Consider the following 19850-nt stretch of genomic DNA (forward strand, 5'->3'; position numbering starts at 1 on the left):
CAGTCCACTAGGTGGACTCTTACAAAATAGCCCCCCTGGACTCAGCCCCAGATGCAGATCGCTTCCAAGATAAGGCGCGTGCGGTTGCACAATGCGAAGTTGCTGCGCTGTCCCCCTCCCCCCGGCGTCATGCACTTGACGGGGTACGGCGCATCTCCTCCCCGCTTTCCTCCCTTGAACGCGGGAGATTGAGGTGCAATTGTTGGCGCCGACGGCAAAAATGCGCCTAGAGTGTTCATATAATTGCTATCGCAATTAAAGTAGAAAACACACGGTACGATTCGGCCTCCGATACGGCGTTCGATACAATCGTACCCGCCGGAGGCCATATCAGACGCCGAATCGTACTGTGTCTCTCCTACTTACGGCAGCAAGTCCAGGGTCTGTTCATTATGCAAGGAAAAGAAAAAAAATGCTTAACCTTTCACTCGGCCGCGCAACGCTTGAAACAGCGAAGCTGGGCGATCGCAGCACAGCATTTTCCCGAAGTACGTGCAAACTTGTCATCTTATTACTCATGATGATGATAATTTCTTTTCGCGCGTCTCGGACTTAGGTTGTCACTGCACGATGCATAGCGTAGCTTGCAACACTGACACCGTGTTACAGGGTACCTGCTCTGTGAATGCGTCTCCCTCTCTCTCTCGCTCTCATAGCTTGCAAAACCTCTGCACCTCGCAGAGCACGAGCGTGCGAACACGCCAGCTGTGGACGAAGACGACGACGCTCGAACGCAATCATATGGTTCACATAAATGCATGTTCTGTAAGCGTGGCTGTATAGCCTAGTGGTTACGACGCTCGCTTTGGGACCGGGGGTACGTGGGTTCGAATCCCGTCTCGGCAAGAAAGTTTATTTTCTTTCTTGGTAGTTTCCTGGCACGAACCACAAATTACAGCTGGCTTAAACAGCTTCGCTGTGAAAACACTTCTTGATTGGAAAAGTCAGGGGTGCGCTCATTACGTGAGTGTGTCTATTATGCGAGTAAATACGGTATGTTTTTTCTGTCAATTATCACACGTGTGACCATGTTTTGTGTAAATTGATACGATGACATTTTCGTTGAAATAGCCAGCAGCATCTGTGGACGTAAGCAGGTTACTGGCATGGGCAAGTGTGATTGGTCAAACGATGGAAGGCTACGTAAATCCCCTCGATGCAGAGGATGCATGCCCAGTTCCTGGAGCACATCCTGAAGGAGCTGAGACCTGAGCCCGAGTACTTCCGGGTTGGATTCTTTGGCCTGGGCTTTCCCTCCTTCCTGCAAGTGAGTATTGCATGTCTGCTTCAAGGTGACTAGGAGTCGTGGCCTTTACCAAATAGGAAACAGCCTGGTGGGCTACTTTCAGAATTGAATGAAGCACAGAGCTCAGATGTCTTAATAGCATCATGCGAATGGGCAACTGACTGTACCGTCCCATCCATCTACTGACAACCACTCGGGTATCAACGAGGGTACAGTCATATTCAATATGAGCTGCAACAGAGTGCTTGTGATACGAGGGACTGCGTGGGGGCACCGACATATGAAAGGGTAGCTTAATAAAGACCAGTAATTGGAATGGTGTTTTATTCTCGAATTTTTCTTATATCTGGGCCATCATGCAGTCTTGAAACTCATTCGACTACGTGTACTATGTTGCATTGCATATCGAATGTGACTGCACACAGTTTCTATGCTAAAATGTGGAGCGAGATCGCGCAAGCATCTCACTTTCCGAGTGTTCGCTTTGCTTCCTGCGTCACTGAGCAGGCAGCGTTCAATTCACGCTCCCGCCTCACCGTGCTGACGATCACTAACGAAAGTTTGGCCCCGGGAAATCACAAGCGCGCAAGAGAACATGCGGAAAGTGAGATGCTTGTGTGATCTTGCCCCTGAGCACTCAAGTTGCTAGCCTGTTCTGGGCTTCTGGGTTCTAGCAAGACAAGGTTGTACGAACCTTCTCTTGCAAGGAAAAGTACGTTTTGGCCGCAACAATATTTTGAAGGACGCGAGTTGTAGTTACGTTTGCTGGCTCAGTCTCGTTGCACTCATACTTGCCATTGCACAGCACTTGAAATAAGTTTGAGCCCATAGCTGCATGGTTGAGTGCAATAATAGAGATGTCATGCACGAAGGCAAGCTACTGCATTAATATATGGTCTTTTTTTTTTTTTCACGAGTACAAGAAACCTTGAGCGACAGCATACTGAAAAAAAAAAATAATCTTGTCTAAGCAATGGAGCGACTGTGGTGACAGCTGTTAGTTCATGGGCTGCATGTAAGCAGTGCTTCTAGAGGCTGCCATCATGGCCTCCATGATATAGTTGCCTCCATGATTGGAGGCCACGTGTACTGGATGTTTAGCTTTTCTTATTTAAAAAACAGGGGGGGGGGGGGGGGGTTAACCCACTGAACTGACGCAACAAATAAAAAAATGGAACTACAATTTTCCATTTTTAGGTTGTGGTGCCGAACATCTACGCATTAAAAAAAAAAAATAGAAAAGTTGGTTATGATCATCAGTCGGCTCGTGTGAGAAGTCTCGGCAGTCCACCTGCCAGGGTGGCTCAGTCAGCTAAGGCGTTGCGCTGCTGAGCACGAGGTAGCGGGATCGAATCCTGGCCGCGGCGGCCGCATTTCAATGGAGGCGAAATGCAAAAATGCCTGTGTGCTTGCGTTGTAGTGCACATTAAAGAACCCCAGGTGATCAAAATTAATCCGGAGCCCTCCACTACGGCGTGCCTCATAATCAGAACTGGTTTTAGCGTAGCACGCAAAAGCTCAGAAACAAGAAGAAGTCTCAGCAGTCCATCAGTAATTGCAGTGGGCCTCTTGGATTTGGTGTTCCGAACTGTCCAGGACTACCCAAGACGCTGCATACCCAATGCTCATTGGCTGAAAACACTGCCTCAAGTAGTCCGAGACTGGCATGGGTAGTCTAAGAAGCTTAGTGCTTCTGGCTTCTGTTCACTATTTTGCTTTTGTGCACGTGTGAACATCATGCCGCATAAGCAATGCCAGCCACGCACTTCAAGTTCTTAAAACATTGCGTAAAAGTTATTCAGGGGCCGACGATGGTAACCCAATGATGCTGCTGACTGAAGTGCCTTAATTTTGACAATGTGTTGAAGGACTTCGCCTCCGATGGCTTCGAGCGAAGTGCAATAATGTTGGTATGAATGTACTTTGCACAAGAGAATAAAGCATTCTAGTTAGACAGAAGCGTAAACTTCGAAAACTACCGCGGCATGCCGCCATTGTGCGAAGGTCTCGGACATCATGGTCCCAGCATTAGTACTGCGCGTCAGCCACACAAGAGTCGTAACATTACGTTATCTATGTTGCTTCCCGCGAAAAGAGAAAATGCGATGTTTGAAATGTAGAATGTCACCACAAACCATTATCAACAATCAGCAACGTGTAGATAAAGCGTCGGGGAACCATGATCTGATATCGGCATAATAAACGTCGATCCTTTGCAATATTGCGTGACAGCAGTGCGTGGTGCAGCGTTTACACCGACTCAGGCCGTCTGATTATCGACAGTAACGACAGGAATGTTTGAATGGCCATTGATTCCACGGTGGAAGGATGGTCGTTCCAAATCGTTGATATAGGCGTAATGTACATGTTGCCACATGGACAATTGCACAAAAACGAGAGTGACACCATTGTGGCATCCGATATCACACCAGTGCACACGCCAGTGCACGGCCCGCGCCATAGTGTTTATGCTGTACGCCTGCCTTGAAAGTGAGGGACTGCCTCCGCGGCTTCCGAAATCTGCATGTGGCAGTCGCTCGCTCATCTCGAAGGCTGTAACATCAGCGCGATTGGACTAGAGTGAGGCACACGCTGCCATGCACTTAGTTTGGTCGTGCTTCTGTGCTTTGGTACTTCGTGCATGCCCTTCTTTTACTATGACTGGGTTCTAAGTGTTCATTGTGTAAGAATATAGCAGTTTCATTAGGCATGGTCAGAAATTTGTAAATGCACTGAAATGTGGTCATTATAACCGATAGATTGTTATATTGGGGATTGTTATAAGTGGGTTCGATTGTACATATAATGTAATCCTCATCGTATTGCTCATTCTGTCCTCCAAAATTCATGCACAGAGGCCACTGTTCTCAGTGTCTGTGTGAAGTACAGTGCCTTGCACTAATTGCCCAACACCACTGTTGCACAATAGCTCAGTGCTTAGCACGCTGGAATCCCAAATGCATACTGCTTAACTGACGTGGTTTCAAATCCGGGTGGAGGCAGTTATGGAGAAGGCTTAATTTTCTTCACGCTGTGGCAATGATGATCCTGGGGATGACAAGGTAGTCAGCAACAACAAAAATTGTTGGTGTGTGCCGTCGATGACAATAGTTGTAGTCAGCATAACAGAATGGATGGATGGACAGACAGGGCAAACCCATTTTCTAGCACTTCACTGCTGTCACAGTAACAGTTTCATGCTAGCGCCATTCTTTCATCTAGCCGCTGTCCTCCTCATTCTCGCACTCTTGCACCATTGCCCGTACGCAATTGGCTTAGTGTAGTCACGTGGCATGGAAAAGGTTCGAAAGTTAGTTAACGTAGCCTGGTCTATGCCAACATACACTTCAATAAGGCTTTATTGAACGGAATGCAGTTTCAAAACAAGTATGTATTGAAAATAAATGTGGTATGACACACACTAGAAGCTATTTGTGTTTGCATTCATGTTGAGAGGTTTGGAACCTTCTGGGGGTGCTAGCGGTACTCTATGTTGGAGGAGGATTAGAGGAGGGGAGCGGGAAAAGAAAGAATGGTGGCACTATATTGAAACTTGACTAGGGACCTTAGTAGGAATGTACCAGCAGTCCACATTGCTGGGCCGCCAAAAGCACTGGTGTGGGCAAAGAGAAGGCGTCCCTCCTGAGATGACTGCTTCTCTGTGATGCAGAACAAGGTGTTTGTGTACCGGGGCCTGGCCTACGAGAAGGTGGGTGCCTTCAGCCAGCGGCTGCAGGGACAGTTCCCCGAGGCCCAGCTGCTGACACACAATGCTCCACTGGATGCTGCTCTGCTTGCTTCCACTGACCAGTGTATGTCGCACTGCCGTTGTACTTTGCAGCGCCTGAACGTGTTATGCTTGCATGTTACATGTGGTGCACATGACTTAGCTTGTGGCTGAAATTATTTCGCATGACGTTAATAGACAAATTCAGCATGTTGCAGCTTAGCATGCGACACCGTGAATGCTGTCTTTCAAAGTTTATTACTATACTGCCAGTATAAACATTGCTTTATGATTTCCAGACCTATATTTTACGCTGGAGAACTTGTGCAAGCTTTGTTCTTTTCCTGCACTATGTTATTTGGACTTGCTTTGAAATTATTCGACACATAATTACTACAACAGAATGGAACTGTTTGATTGGATTGTGGGACCTAATTGGCTAGTGGCAGTTTTTTGTTCCTCATCGTTGTTGTTGCCTGATAGTTTGCTTAGTAATTCCATCATATATGTCACTTTCACTGCCCAGACTGTGTCCCTAGTATTCTGTAAATGAATAAATAAACAATTACATAAAATTATCAAGCCCGCCACAGGAAAGAGCCTCTTCCAGAGGCTCTGCCCTACTTGAATAGATAAATTCCACCACATTCAAAGCACATGCACTGTGACCCTGCTCGCATCTCGATGACGGTAGCCTTCGCCACTTTTGCGCTGGACTTGGGTTAAACGCAACATTATGGGGAAAGCCAAGGATGGTGACATTGTGGATTTTTCCAGTTAATTTTAGGGGCAAGTCAGACATTGCATCTGCTCAATCCCACTCCCATTGTAGAATCCCAGTAGTTTCACCTCGCTGCATTTTGACCTCGAGGCAGTAACCGGATTTGTTTTAAAGGGGTTGGAAAGCTGGGCAGTGCTAGGTTTCAAAAAAATTCAGAGCCCTTCCAATACTGTGAAGATGGAAGCCAGCGAAGCTGTGACTATGGTGGGTCTGCTATAGTGAATGTTGCTATAGTGAATTTATATACAGTTTAACCTGCTTATAACGAACCTCCATATAAATAATTCCTGGATATAACAAAGTTTTTCTATTCCCCACCGTTACTCCATAGAAGCACATGTATTTGAGACCTCTATGTAACGAAGTGGCAGCGGGGAGACCCCTTCGAAATAACGAATTTCCCCGCCGACAACCTAAAGATTTCGCCCCAAATTTTGTCATTTTTGCGCGAGCAGCAACCGGACGCGCACCTTCTCCGCTGCGATGAAATCTAAAGCGACGGCGTCGCGCTTGGCGTGCTCGAATTCACGGCGACTGCGAGGCGAAAGCGAGCGCACGTGTGCGTGCATGCGAGCATGCGCGAGGCAGGCCTGCATCCCTCGACCCGGCAATCTTGCCAACGAGGGCATCACCTTTCCCCCCCCTTCATTCAAGCCTGATCCCGCCACTTACCGCAGCTGGCCTAGCCCGCCAAGCTGGCACTCTTCTTTTCCAGTTGATGTTGCCGAAGAAAAAAAAAACATTCTTTTTTTTTTTTTCAACGCGCTGGCAGCGCCACTCTTTGGTTACTGCGCAAGTCTGCGCTTCACTTCACTAACCTGCCACTAGGTGATACTATAGGGCCGTTTATGGTCCAATGTAACGCGAGTGCACGAGCGCAAGCATGCTACGTCGCGTTGGCGAAAACGACCCCCTCTATAGTCGAGCGCACCGGCGCAGCCAACGTAACCCGCGGCTTCCGACGGGCCCGGCACCGAATGGGCTCTTGACCCATACGTGTGTTGGTCGCACCGACTGCGCCGACCCACAATGCCAATTCGCTGCGAAGAAATGAAGGCACCCACGCTGCTTCGCCGACAGTCTCAGACAGCCGTTCGAAGCGATGTGCGGGCTTGGGATCGTTCTGCGCATGCTCTGAAGATAACAGCCGACGGCACGTGCGTCGGAGTATAGGGGAGATGGCGTTTCGGCTGGCGCAGCACAACCGGCGTAGCGTGACTGGCTGCAAACGACGCTGGCCTACGTCGGACTATAAACGGGCCTTATACGGCGTTACGACGCCATCGGTAAGCGGTAAGAATCGAGTAAACACGGTAAGCGTTTCTCTTTCGAATTTTCGTGCCGAACCTGCATATAACGAAATCCTCTTTATAGCGAAGTTTTTCGGGAATTTGTCAATTTCGTTATATCCAGGTTTAACTGTATTATCATTATTGCCTGTATTGAGTGTCTTCGGCATGGTCGTCAAAGAGCAAGGACACCGGTGTCTTGTTTTTGCCTGGCGCGATGGCCAAGTAGTGCGTTTGCTGTGCCAAGTCCACCCCATCGTCATAGACTAGCATATGAGCCACAACATTCATAGCCCCGGCACACTGCACGGCATTATCAGGATCCTGGAAGATGTGGTTAAACAAGCGCCTGTCCCATAGCAAGTCCAAAGGGCAACTGCGGATAACAGAGCTAGCGCAATTTCTACCTCACGAGACAAAGGGGCACGATTGGTGGGACATGCTGCAGCTGTGCATCACGACACTTGTGAAAGAGGCATCAGCGGTGCTGAGGGTTATAACAATGAGCCATCCATCCTCTGTTTTGACACTTGTGGTAAGGCACAGCTGGCGGGAAACCGCCAAGCACATGGAGCCAAAAATTGTTGATCTACTTTCGGTCTGTTGCCGGACGTGATCTCCTCGAACCGAGCCTATAACAGCTTCACCGTAATAACACATGCAAGAAAAAAATTTTGATAGTAGCTGCGCCCCCCCTCTTTCGTAAACGCAAGGGCCCATATGCCAGAGGGGTACTTGCGATAGTAGCTGTGCCCACCCTCTTTGGCAAGCGCAAGGGACCATATACCAGAGGGGTACTTGTAATAGTAGCTGTGCCCGCCATCTTTGGCAAGCACAAGGGGCCATCGGGGTACTTGTGATAGTAGCTGCGCCCCCCTCTTTCGTAAGCGCAAGGGCCCATATGCCAGAGGGGTACTTGCGATAGTAGCTGTGCCCACCCTCTTTGGCAAGCGCAAGGGGCCATATACCAGAGGGGTACTTGCGATAGTAGCTGCGCCCGCCCTCTTTGGCAAGTGCGAGGGCCCATATGCCAGAGGGGTACTTGCAATAGTAGCTGTGCCCGCCCTCTTTGGCAAGCACAAGGGGCCATCGGGGTACTTGCGATAGTAGCTGCGCCCGCCCTGTTTGGCAAGCGCGAAGGGCCATATGCCAGAGGGTATTTGCGATAGTAGCTGCACCCGCCCTCTTTGGTAAGCGCAAGGGCCCATATGCTAGAGGGGTACTTGCGATAGTAGCTGCGCCCCCCTCTTTCGTAAGTGCAAGGTACCATATGCCAGCGGGGTACTTGCGATAGTAGCTGTGCCCCCCCTCTTTCGTAAGCGCTAGGGCCCATATGCCAGAGGGGTACTTGCGATAGTAGCTGCGCTCGCCCTCTTTGGCAAGCGCTAGTGCCGATATGCCAGAGGGGTACTTGCGATAGTAGCTGCGCCCGCCCTCTTTGGCAAGCGCGAGGGCCCATATGCCAGAGGGGTACTTGCAATAGTAGCTGTGCCCGCCCTCTTTGGCAAGCACAAGAGGCCATCGGGGTACTTGCGATAGTAGCTGCGCTCGCCCTGTTTGGCAAGCGCGAAGGGCCATATGCCAGAGGGTACTTGCGATAGTAGCTGCGCCCGCCCTCTCTGGCAAGCGCAAGGGCCCATATGCCAGAGGGGTACTTGCGATAGTAGCTGTGCCCCCCCTCTTTCGTGAGCCAAGGTACCATATGCCTGTGGGGTACTTGCGATAGTAGCTGTGCCCCCCCTCTTTCGTAAGCGCTAGGGCCCATATGCCAGAGGGGTACTTGCAATAGTAGCTGTGCCTGCCCTCTTTGGCAAGCACAAGGGCAATATGCCAGAGGGGTACTTGCGATAGTAGCTGTGCCCCCCCTCTTTCGTAAGCGCTAGGGCCCATATGCCAGAGGGGTATTTGCGATAGTAGCTGCGCCCGCCCTCTTTTGCAAGCGCAAGGGCAATATGCCAGAGGGGTACTTGCGATAGTAGCTGTGCCCCCCCTCTTTCGTAAGCGCTAGGGCCCATATGCCAGAGGGGTATTTGCGATAGTAGCTGCGCCCGCCCTCTTTTGCAAGCGCAAGGGCAATATGCCAGAGGGGTACTTGCGATAGTAGCTGCGCCCGCCCTCTTTCGTAAGCGCAAGGGCCCATATGCCAGAGGGGTACTTGCAATAGTAGCTGCGCCTGCCCTCTTTGGCAAGCGCTAGGGCCCATATGCCAGAGGGGTACTTGCAATAGTAGCTGCGCCCGCCCTCTTTGGCAAGCGCGAAGGGCCATATGCCAGAGGGGTACTTGCGACAGTAGTTGCGCCCGCCCTCTTTGGAAAGTGCAAGGGACCATATGCCAGAGGGGTACTTGCTTTGAGGAAGTTTATTCCGACAACAGCAGGCGAAATCAGCTACAATTGAGCCGATAAAAAAGTCAGTGATCTAAAAAAACATTGCATTGATTGTCAGTCTATGCTGCTCCAAGTTTGCTGCAGCATGTGTGCTGCCTGTAGAGATAATCATTAAGAAAATGCATATACATGCCACAAGAAGTGTGGGCTTAGGGCAAATATTTGAAAAAAGACACGAATGTTACCTCACCCCCTTCTATTTTGTCTGCAAGATTTTTACAAATTTTTAAGTTCACAGGTTGGCAGGTGTGCTAAGAAGAGCTAAACAGGCCCAACAGCTACTACTTCGTCGTTGCAATGAGTGGGTGCAAGTTGCCGGTGATAGCTGTCAAGAGTACTGAAAGTTGGAGTGTGGGCTCGGGCCTCAGCAATGATAAGGAGTGGCCACAGACAGACATAAGCCACAGAGCAGCTAATCATATTTTTCCAGTGTCACTGCAAAACATGGGGAATCTTGGACATTAATGCCATATATGTCAACCTTCAATATAGTGAACATGAATATCACAAATTATCAGATATAACTATGTCAATCTAAAAGGTATATCGTCAACATCCGTATGCAACTAATACAGTAGACTTCTGTTAATTCGATTCTGAACGAAGGTCATGGCCGGCACCTAATCATTTGTATGGGCCAAAAATTTTTTTATTTCGACTTTAAGATTGGTAGGGTTGTACAAATGCCGAATAGTATATTTCGAATCAAATATCGAATGAAGAAAAGAAAAAAGCCGTATATTGAATCAAGTATCGAATATCAGAAACTTCTTTTACAAATTTCAATGCTTACAATTTTGGTCAAGAAAACATGGTGCTACATGCTCGGGAGTCTCCTAGCATTGCATAACATGGATGTAGCAAACTATCAGTAACTGAGGTACATAGAAATTTCTGATTAGAGTTCAATTTTAGTATATGACGGTCTGGAAAATATTTTCTTTATCAATAGAATTTCTGTTGAACAGAATCAAGCACATTTTCCCCCTAAAACTAGTGAATTAGTGACATTCTGTTGTACTGAATAGCAATGAGGTTCTCAGTTTAATAGCGGACCTGTGTTTTTTGGAAATCATTTATTTATTGCATAGAAAGTTTTGCTTTCCAATTTTTCTCTAAAATACAAAATAGCTATCCCAACTTTACGGCAGGTGGGTTATCGTAAGGCCAATCTACGCAACAGACAAAATGGCCACGCATCACTTGACTCGATCATCGCTCCGCGCATAGCTGGCGCTGACAGTAAAAGCAGATGCCGTTCGCACAGTTTGTCAGGTTCGGCACGCAATTTACCACCTGTCAGATTCTGGAATTGGGAGGGTCACAACAGGCACGCCCCCGCCCCCCTCCCCTTTCGTTCTTCCGCCGTCCGCGCAAACGCATGCAACCGGGCCATGAAACTTTCGCTGCCACCATGTAAATCCGAAGCTAGTCTTGTGACAGGCTGCTCGAAGCTACAAGAAGACACCAATGTGCGTCCATGAATGGCATCGGGAAGGAGAGGCGGCCTGTTGTACGGTGTGTTGCAAGGATGGCTGCCATGAACAACTTCCGTACACTGCCATCTTGTACACGCGCTTTTGTTTTCGAGGCGTTTTGTCGGCTTTCGGAATGTTGCGCGACTGCTGCAAACAGATCTGCGATGATTCGGCACCACACTGTAACTTCAGTCGTGGATGCCCGATGAAGCAGTGCCGATTAGGCCTAATGGCCAAGGCTGCTAGACAGTGTGGCCATGATGAAAATTTACCGCTGACCGATGTACTAATGGGCCAAGCTGTCGCGGAATGCTTGCCGCTAATATGTTCATACAGGTGGCTCATCAGTGATCGGTCCCGAGAACACGCGTGCAAGTTGGATTGATGGCTGTTGGGGCGGCATGATGTTTGTTGCCGCATATTCAACACAATATATCCGCGTGCCTATCGGTGGCTATAATCGGCCTGATCGTTGCACTTTACGAAATATCGAAATATGCATGGTTATTGTTGCCGTTCTCTCTGTCTGGGTGGCGTTATGACATCGATCTGTCCTGTCGACCCGGACGAACTTTGTACCGACAGAGGCGGTTCCGGCCAGCATAGGTGTCATTTTGCGAATTGCAGCGTTCGGGCGCTGTGTGTGTGATCCCGCATCGGGGAGCTCTCGCAGTGACATAGTCCTGCTGCCGCGTCAGCCGGGGCGGCCCGTTCACGGTGCGCTCTGTGCTTCTTTTGTGCCAAAAACAAAGTGAACTGCTCTCTTGGGAGGCATGAAGCACGAGGGGTTCTGCGGTATCAGGGTCGAATTAATGTAAGTCAACTGTATACGCTTACAATGAATGTAAAACATATTGAGGCCATTTTCATGTCCGATGTGACTTGATTATTACAAGGTTCAATGGTACAATCGCCAACCAATAATTCTGACTCAATGAGGACCACCTAACTATCTTCATCATCTTTAAAAAAAATGATTTGCCAGAACAGAAGTACAGTTAAACCTGCTTATAACGAACCTCCATACAACGAATTCCTGGATATAATGAAGTTTTTCCATTCCCCGCCGTTACTCCATAGAAGCACATGTATTTGAGACCTCTACGTAACGAAATGGCGGCAGGAGACCCCCTCGAAATAACAAATTTTCCCCGCCGACAACCTAGAGATTTCACCCCAAATTGTGCCATTTTTGCACGAGCAGCAACCGGAAGCACCTTCTCCGCCGCGACGGAATGCGAAGCGGCGGCATCGCGCTTGGCGCGCTCGAATTCACGGCGTCTGCGAGGCGAGAGCGAGCCTGCGCGAGGCGGGCCTGCATCCCTCGACCCGGCGATCTTGCCGCCACGGGCGTGACCTTTCCCCCTCCCTTCATTCAAACCTGGCCATATTGAAATGCCGATGGCGATATGGTAGCGCAAATAAAGGGTCGTACTCGAATCTAACACGGACTTTTTTTCCAATAAAACAGGTCCAAAAATTTTCTGCGCATTAGAATCGTTTCAATATGGCTGCCTCCAAAGCACTTCGAACCTAGCTCCTGTAGCTTCGACCATGTGCTGTAGTACGTGTGCTTAGGCATTAGTCTACCAATTTAGTTAAACAGCGAATGTTTACAAGGTTATACGGCCGATAAAACTACTATCCTTACTTCATATAGCTTTCTGCTAATTTGCTGTCGCAATCGATGCTTTGCCTTTCGGGCGATACTGGGACTTTTTTATTCATCGCAACTTTAGTGTATTGGGAGCAAATCTTAAGCGATAGTTGTATTTCTGTATGAAAGCATGAGGTGTGCGGTACTGTAAAGGATTTTTTTCTTCTCTTTTGGTCATGGAAAACGGGTGCGCGTCACAATTGAGGGCGCGTTAGAATCGAGTAAATACGGTAAGCGTTTCTTTTTCGAATTTTCGTGCCGATCCTGCATATAACGAAATCCTCTTTATAACGAAGTTTTTGGGGGAATTTGTCAATTTCGTTATATCCAGGTTTAACTGTATAAGTTTGTGAAAACTACTACCTAGTTCAACTGAATGTAGCACTATCCTTACATTAATTCAGATCAGAATGGACAGTGCTTGCATGGCCAAGCAGCCAGCCGCGAGGTGCTAGTACAGTTAAACCTAGACATAAAGAAATTGGTAAAAGTGGCAATTTGCTTCATTATATAGAAATTTTGCTAGATTGAAATTCGCCCTTTTATGCAAATTAGCACAGGTGCTTATGGATCTTTCTTAGATGGTAAGGGCTGCAAACATTTCCTAATTATCAGGCAGTCGAAAAAAATCATACATTTTGTTCAATTTAAGAGTCGGCGATGGAAGATATGGTTTCATGCCATGTCCACAATACGTTCACATCAGCAGTACAAAGTAAAGCTGGGCACGCTTTTGCGTGCCCACTCTTTGCACATGCCGCAGATTACCTTTAAACAGGTCACATGGGCTGTGAATGCGCCGAGTCGCAGTGACAGCCAAGCACACTGGCAGCCATGGCTGTGCTTGAAAAGGAGACAAGTGCCAACCTGCGCAATGGCCTGCCCCCAATTCCTTCCTCCACTCCACTAGCTCGTGCTTGATCGGATTATCGTGAGCTCGCTCCTCTACTCCCTTTCCCCTAGCTTGCGCGGGAAGATGGCGCTCATAAAGCCACTATTCTTCTCTGCTCGCCTTTGCAAGCTTTCTCTCGTACCCAAAGCATACAGCACGCAGGGTGTGATAGGATATTATCGCCCTTGGACTTCATACGAACGATGGCGCGGCTTTGTTTCAGTGGTTGCTCTTGGTCGGGCGGTGGGACTTGAGAGGTGCATTCGCAAGCAGCCGGTAGTAATTCAGCCATTTCAGTACTTGCGTCCACAGAAGTTTTCATATATTGTCATGGTATTCCTTCGCAGTGGCAGTGAAATATTGAATATATATTGAATATTTGAATATTCGATAAATTGAATTTCTGAATACATATTACGTTCTATGGGCAGGAAGTTATAAGTTAAATACTTTGTTATATCGAGAATTTTGTTATAATTGAAGTTAATGATATCGTAACTTTAGTTCCCAGAAGAGTCACAGGTAACTCACGAGCTGTAGTTTAGCGATCCATGTGATAAATAATTGTTGTTTGCCAAATGGAATTTGGCTGCTGAGTGTGAAACCTGCAGTTTTGACACACGTTTTTGGATGCAGACATACAGGTGTGTGGTGTGCGCCCCCTGGCGGAGCCACGTCCGGATCTGGAAGGGCGTCCCGAGTGTGTGCGCGCCTACTTTAGGGTGAACCGGGTCCACTCGTTCCAGTTTGACCGCCCCGTTTACAGAGACGGACCACCGGACAGAGACAATGAGTTCAAGGTGCTCCTCTCCGTCTTCCCCTTTCTTGTGCAGGAGTCGAGTGTGTCAGTTCTTTTTTTCTGTTCTACACTGCGTACTACAGTCATTATATAGAGCAGTGTCATCGTGAAACCAAAAAGTGCAAACTACCGACTACGAAAACCACAAACTATGAAAAATAATTAAAGCAGAAGTGGTCCGTGATGATAATCTGTTATTCAAACCATTTCTGAATAGTATAAACGATGCAAATAGGTCCAAAAAGTGGATACGATGGTATGACAACGATTGTCTGATAACGACCATGGGATGATGGGAAGGCAGCGGCGTGACAACCATGGCATGACGACAGTCTCGTCGATGACTACATGATGACCATGAGATGACAACGGTGCGACGACGGCAAAACGACAATGTGATGCCGATGCTGGAGTGACGCTGATGGGATGACGATGTTACATTGATTACCATGATATGACCACAATGGTATGATGCCAATGATATGATGATGACAGCCTGAAAACAAAGGTATGACAGCATTTGATTGACGACAGTGCAATCGCTACAACAAATTGACGGGGATGGAATGACCCCGACGACATGATGGCGACTTTGTGATAATGACGCAATGTCGACAATGGCATGATGACAATGATGATGACGGGGGCTTGAAGCAACAGAATAAAACAGAATAACAGAATAAAAATGACAAAAACAGCAACAGAATAAAAATAACAGGAAGTTGATGATGAAATGAAAATGAAAGAATGAATGATTACAATGTCATGAAGGCAATGTAGTCACGTTGACAGAATGATGACAGCGACGGCATGTTGCTGTTGGAGCTCCATCTGCACTCACATGCAGCACCTGCCACTGTGGGTTGTCTTAATTTGCACTTATCCGGTGTTTGCACTATGTCCGGTTGCTTTTCCAGCTGCGCTATCTACGGGATCAGCCTACATTTTTTGGAGACAATATTGGCACTTCCTTCTGCGTGACCTTGCTCTGACCTTGGCTCCGAATAGGCAAGGAAATGCTTCGCATTTAGAAAACTGCACCTTAGGCATTGTGGGAAAATTTGTTGCTGATGATTATTTACTAGAACATTAATGCCTTTTGCCACAGATTTTTGAGGACGTAATTGAACGTTATGCTAACACCGGATTTCTGTTAAATGGATGTGACTTGGCCTCAATTCTACAATTGGGACATTATTCTGAAGGGCATAATTAGAAGGTAGATTGGCAAAACTTTTTTTTAAAGAGTCCCTGAAACGGTTCGTAGACAGGGGTAATTGCAGATAACAGGGAGAGGCCTTCGTCCTGCAGTGGACATAAATATAGGCTGATGGTGATGATGAAACGGTTCGGACAAATTTTGTAAACACGTACTGTACAGCTACAGTAAAACATTTGCGTCACAATTTAAGTGAAGCGCTTCATATTAAGAGAGCTACGGACGATTACAAGTTACCCTCCTCCCTAGCCATGCATTTCCTCCTCTACTCGTTCACCGAGTGATCGGGGCTAAGCTCTGCCTTCGCTGACTCTGCGTCATGTTGTGACGTACGTTGTCGTCTACTTCTGGTTGTCTTCGAGCCAGTGCGCGAAGGCTCTCCAACCTCTCCGCTAGCCGCCCGGCTGTCGATCCCCAGCGAGAGCGATCAAGCAGCGTGCGTTGCGAGCGTTCTGTCGCAGCGCCCAGCGTGTTTGGTATTCCTGTAACCACAGGCGAGCTGGGTGTTTTGACGGATAGGCAGAGGCGTAAACTAAAGCCCCTCCATAATGCTGTGATGAAGGAGCTTCGAGACGTACGTGAGCGGCCTGATCGGCATGCACGGTCCAGCCATCTTAACCAGCCAAATACAAAGGTAATATTGCTGTAACCAAGTGTGAAATATTTTAAACATATTAAAAGACAACGGTGTTCAAGATTACGCTCCTACCTAAAATTCGAGCCAGCAGCAAAGTAGAAAAAACTTTGTTACTGCTATATTAGCTATGTGTTTAGTTGAGCTTTGTGCTGCCAGGTGGCTGCATCGTGCAAGCAGTTCACGTTTGCACCTCCGTTCATCACGTAAAAATAAACGTAAATCGTTCATCACACTTGCGCTTACACAAGTACCGGACACACTAAACTCTATTGTGGTAGTAATCCTTCGGCGTGAAGTGACGGCCGCAAACCCGTAGATGCTGGCGCCGTTTGAATAAACAGTACGATGCTCTGCAGCCGCTCCGCTCGTCTCCTTCCTTGCAGCGGGGCGCGATGTCGCAGCTTGACAAGTCGCCGATCGCAACGTTTGCAGCCCACAACGCAACAAGGGTGACCCATATGGTGCTCGCGAAAAGGAAACTAGACCAACACTGACTGCTCAGCTCTCGGCAACACGGAGCACGTTGTAACACAAGCAGGTGACACCTGCTGTGGGCTGGAAGTGCTTTTAGTGTAGTGATACATGTTCTCGTGTATTCTCTTTCTGTTACTTTCACTTTATAGGAACAAATTAACTAACATCTTAACTATTACGAATGACATTTGTTCAGCATAATGTTGGAAAAATTATTGATGACACGCCCTGGGCAGCCAATCGGATAGCTGGCCCTACTGGCTTAATGTGGTTAAATCGCGTTACTTGGTCAGGGGCGGCTGAAAACTCAGCCGATTGGCATGCTGCAATCGGTAGCGATGTACGTTTTTAAAACCTTATAATAAATTACACGCTTTACGTGAAGCGCTTAGATGCGTCAATGATCAGAAGGGCCTACTCGAACGACTCAGTAGGTTTGTACAAAATGGTCAAAATCATTTCGGGTCCCTTTAATTAGCTAACATAACACAGCAATTGATTGTGCAAATGATTGTGTGCCTCTACTAGTAACTCATCTGGCATAATAGAATTTCACTAATCTACCACAAGTGAGTTGTAATTAGTCTGTTTCCACTTTAAAAAAAAAAAATCACACGCTCTATTGATTTCTGTCCAGTAAACTTCAATTGAGAGTTAGTGCCACTGAGTGTATTTTCTGTTTGCGTTCACCGCTTAGCTAAGCCGTTTTCGCCAAAGATACATCTGTAGAAACTCCCCCTGGTGCCAGCTTTGGTATGTGTGCAGAAGAGGTATGTGTGGCTTGCAGGGCCTGTGGCTGGAGCGGACGACGTTGGAGACGGCGTCCAATCTGCCAGGGCTGCTCCCATGGGCTGAGGTGGTGGGCCAACAAACGGACTGGGTGCCCCCGCTGGTGCACGCGTGCGAAGCAGTCGAGGCCATGAGCAACGAGCTGCGCCGTCTCGTGGCTCTGCACTCGCGCGAGCCCCAACGGCCTCTGGCACCCCTGAGCATGCGCCTGGCTGGAGCCATCGAGGCTGCCGTCAACGGAGGCCTGGCCAAGTACCACCAGGCAGGTCCTTTTCTTGTGGTGTCTTTGCAATCTCCGTTTTACTCCTGTGGATCAGTTTCTGTGGGATTCTGGCATTAAGCACAAAGTTGCAAGTTCTGTTCCTGGCTGTGTCGGCCATATTCCAGTGGTGACAGAGGGCAAAAACGCTCTTGTGCCTTTTGAAGTGAAGCTTTTTTTTCCCTTCCTCTCACTTTGTTTGTCAGCTTCTGGTCTCTTCTTGCAAGATTGCAAGGGGTGTCAAGAAATGTAGCTAGCGAAGCATCAAGGTTATAGTTAATGTATAGGCTCCCATGGGGAGCCAGAGTTGGATGCTTGTTTCGCATTTGTTGTTTGCACTGCTTTTCACTGAGTGCTGTCCTGGGGAGAGTGAATCATATTGGTGAAACATACCGATAATAAACAGCATAAAATCCTGTACAGTAGAAACCTCACTTACATGTTCTGGAAAAAATGCGAGAAAAAATGCACCAATGATTACGATATTTCCTCACGCAAAATTTGAGCACAGCTGTATACAAGTTTTCATTACGCGATATATTGACTGGCGCAGACAATCAATCTCGTGCGGCACGTTGCAAACAGAGCAAAGTGTGGCGCAACTGCCGCGCTAATGAGGAGATCGTGAGAGGCAGCATGCAGGGTGCAACTACTGGGTGCACCCTGCACTGCACTGCACTGCAGTTATGATAAGTAGCAAGAAGAATAAGTAGTTTAATGATTGGAAAATGTAGAGAGGTCGGCCGGAAAATGGAGCATCTGGCCTGCTACTCTACGTAAGGGAAGGGGAAGAGGGGAAGAAAGAGGGTCAAGTAGGAAGATTCTTGTTTAAGTGCTGTGATTAGGCTCCTGAGCATATGCAGCATTGTTTTTTGCACAAAATTTGGAAGCATAAATGTTTGTGATAAATTTTCTGATGTTCGATTCTATATTGTTTTTTTTTGTTTTTTTTTCACAATTCAATTTGCTATTCGATTCGAAATCTACTATTCGGTATTCGCGCACCCCTAGTTTTAATTGTTTTAATTGGTCCCATTGACCTGGACGAACCTTAGACATTAGCACCATGGCTGGCCAGTTAAACTAAATTGTGGACGTGGCAACTCTCTCTTTGGGCTGCCTCCACCACAGGTTACTACATGAAACGGCCTAAGCTTATGTGTAAGCATAAAACTCAAAACTCAAGGGTGTCATATAGTCAAATGTGACTTTGCAACGATGTGCAATGCACATGGGGCGGCTTGAACAGGTGAAACCAAAATGCATCTGTAGCTTTGACCATCATGGAATTTCTAGTACACTATTTGGATGTAGCTGAACATTGACCGAATTTTGTAAACAAGCAAAGTGCCCAGGCGTCGTTAAAAACAATATAATTGATTTTACCATTAAGATTGCTTTTCTGAGATGCCCAATTATTTGAACATTCTTGTGGCCATGTCCATGTCTGAAAAATCTATTGGTGACTGTACTCGTAAACTAAAGAAAAAGAAAGGGGGGGGGGGGGGGGGCGAGGGACTCATGGCGTCATTGTGACACTTGATCCCTGTAATTTTCTGGTGCAGGCTTTCCTCAGTGGTGGTGATGCATCGAGCGAAGGGCAGGCACGGTTGCGGTCGCTACTCCTGGATCTGGTGAGTTGCTGGATGATTGGGCTGTAGAAAAATAACACTTTACGGACAGAATGTTTCTATCTGCCGTGAAAAGTAGACAGTGATATGTGAACTGTGCAAATTTTCATGCATGAGCACTGAACGTCGTATCCGATACGATCATGTAGACAATGTTTGCTCATTTGATTTTGCTGATAAATATAATTTATTTGCTGGTGACCTCGCTAAGCAGATCTTGTAGTCTGTGTATGCTTTGAATGTTTGTGGAGCAGTAAGTAGTGACAGGCATCTTGTTCTTGAAGCTCTAGGGCTATTGTAGGAATCCCCATTTCCTGCATCTGGATTGTTGTTGTCAATATTTTAGTACAAGTCTTGCATTCATTGTTCATCCCTCTTCACGAGACCTAGTAATCACAGATAAGCAGAGTTGAGCAATGTCCCATGTTCATTATACATAGAGATGAGTTGCTTCACATAGTTTGCTTTCCTGGAAGTCTTCATCATTTGAGAGGGCTGTTGAGTGTGCCTTCAAACAAACTGGAGCTGACGCACAGTGCCTCTTCCTACTTATTAAGCCTCCCCAGATGCATGCACAAGTGCATG

At 47.5% G+C, this 19850-nt stretch overlaps 1 protein-coding gene across 1 annotated transcript in view; it reads left to right on the forward strand.

The window, feature by feature from the left end:
* LOC119461652 (dedicator of cytokinesis protein 3-like) overlaps positions 1 to 19850 on the forward strand; it is a 160967-nt gene that overhangs the window by 126171 nt on the left and 14946 nt on the right. The window contains exons 27-31 of the mRNA XM_037723018.2: positions 1163 to 1267; positions 4917 to 5058; positions 14094 to 14257; positions 17374 to 17637; positions 19200 to 19268. Of these exons, the coding sequence (XP_037578946.1) occupies positions 1163 to 1267; positions 4917 to 5058; positions 14094 to 14257; positions 17374 to 17637; positions 19200 to 19268 (744 nt within the window). The remainder of the gene's footprint in view (positions 1 to 1162; positions 1268 to 4916; positions 5059 to 14093; positions 14258 to 17373; positions 17638 to 19199; positions 19269 to 19850) is intronic.

Source organism: Dermacentor silvarum, chromosome 8, assembly GCF_013339745.2.
Source record: "Dermacentor silvarum isolate Dsil-2018 chromosome 8, BIME_Dsil_1.4, whole genome shotgun sequence".
Taxonomy (NCBI): domain Eukaryota; kingdom Metazoa; phylum Arthropoda; class Arachnida; order Ixodida; family Ixodidae; genus Dermacentor; species Dermacentor silvarum.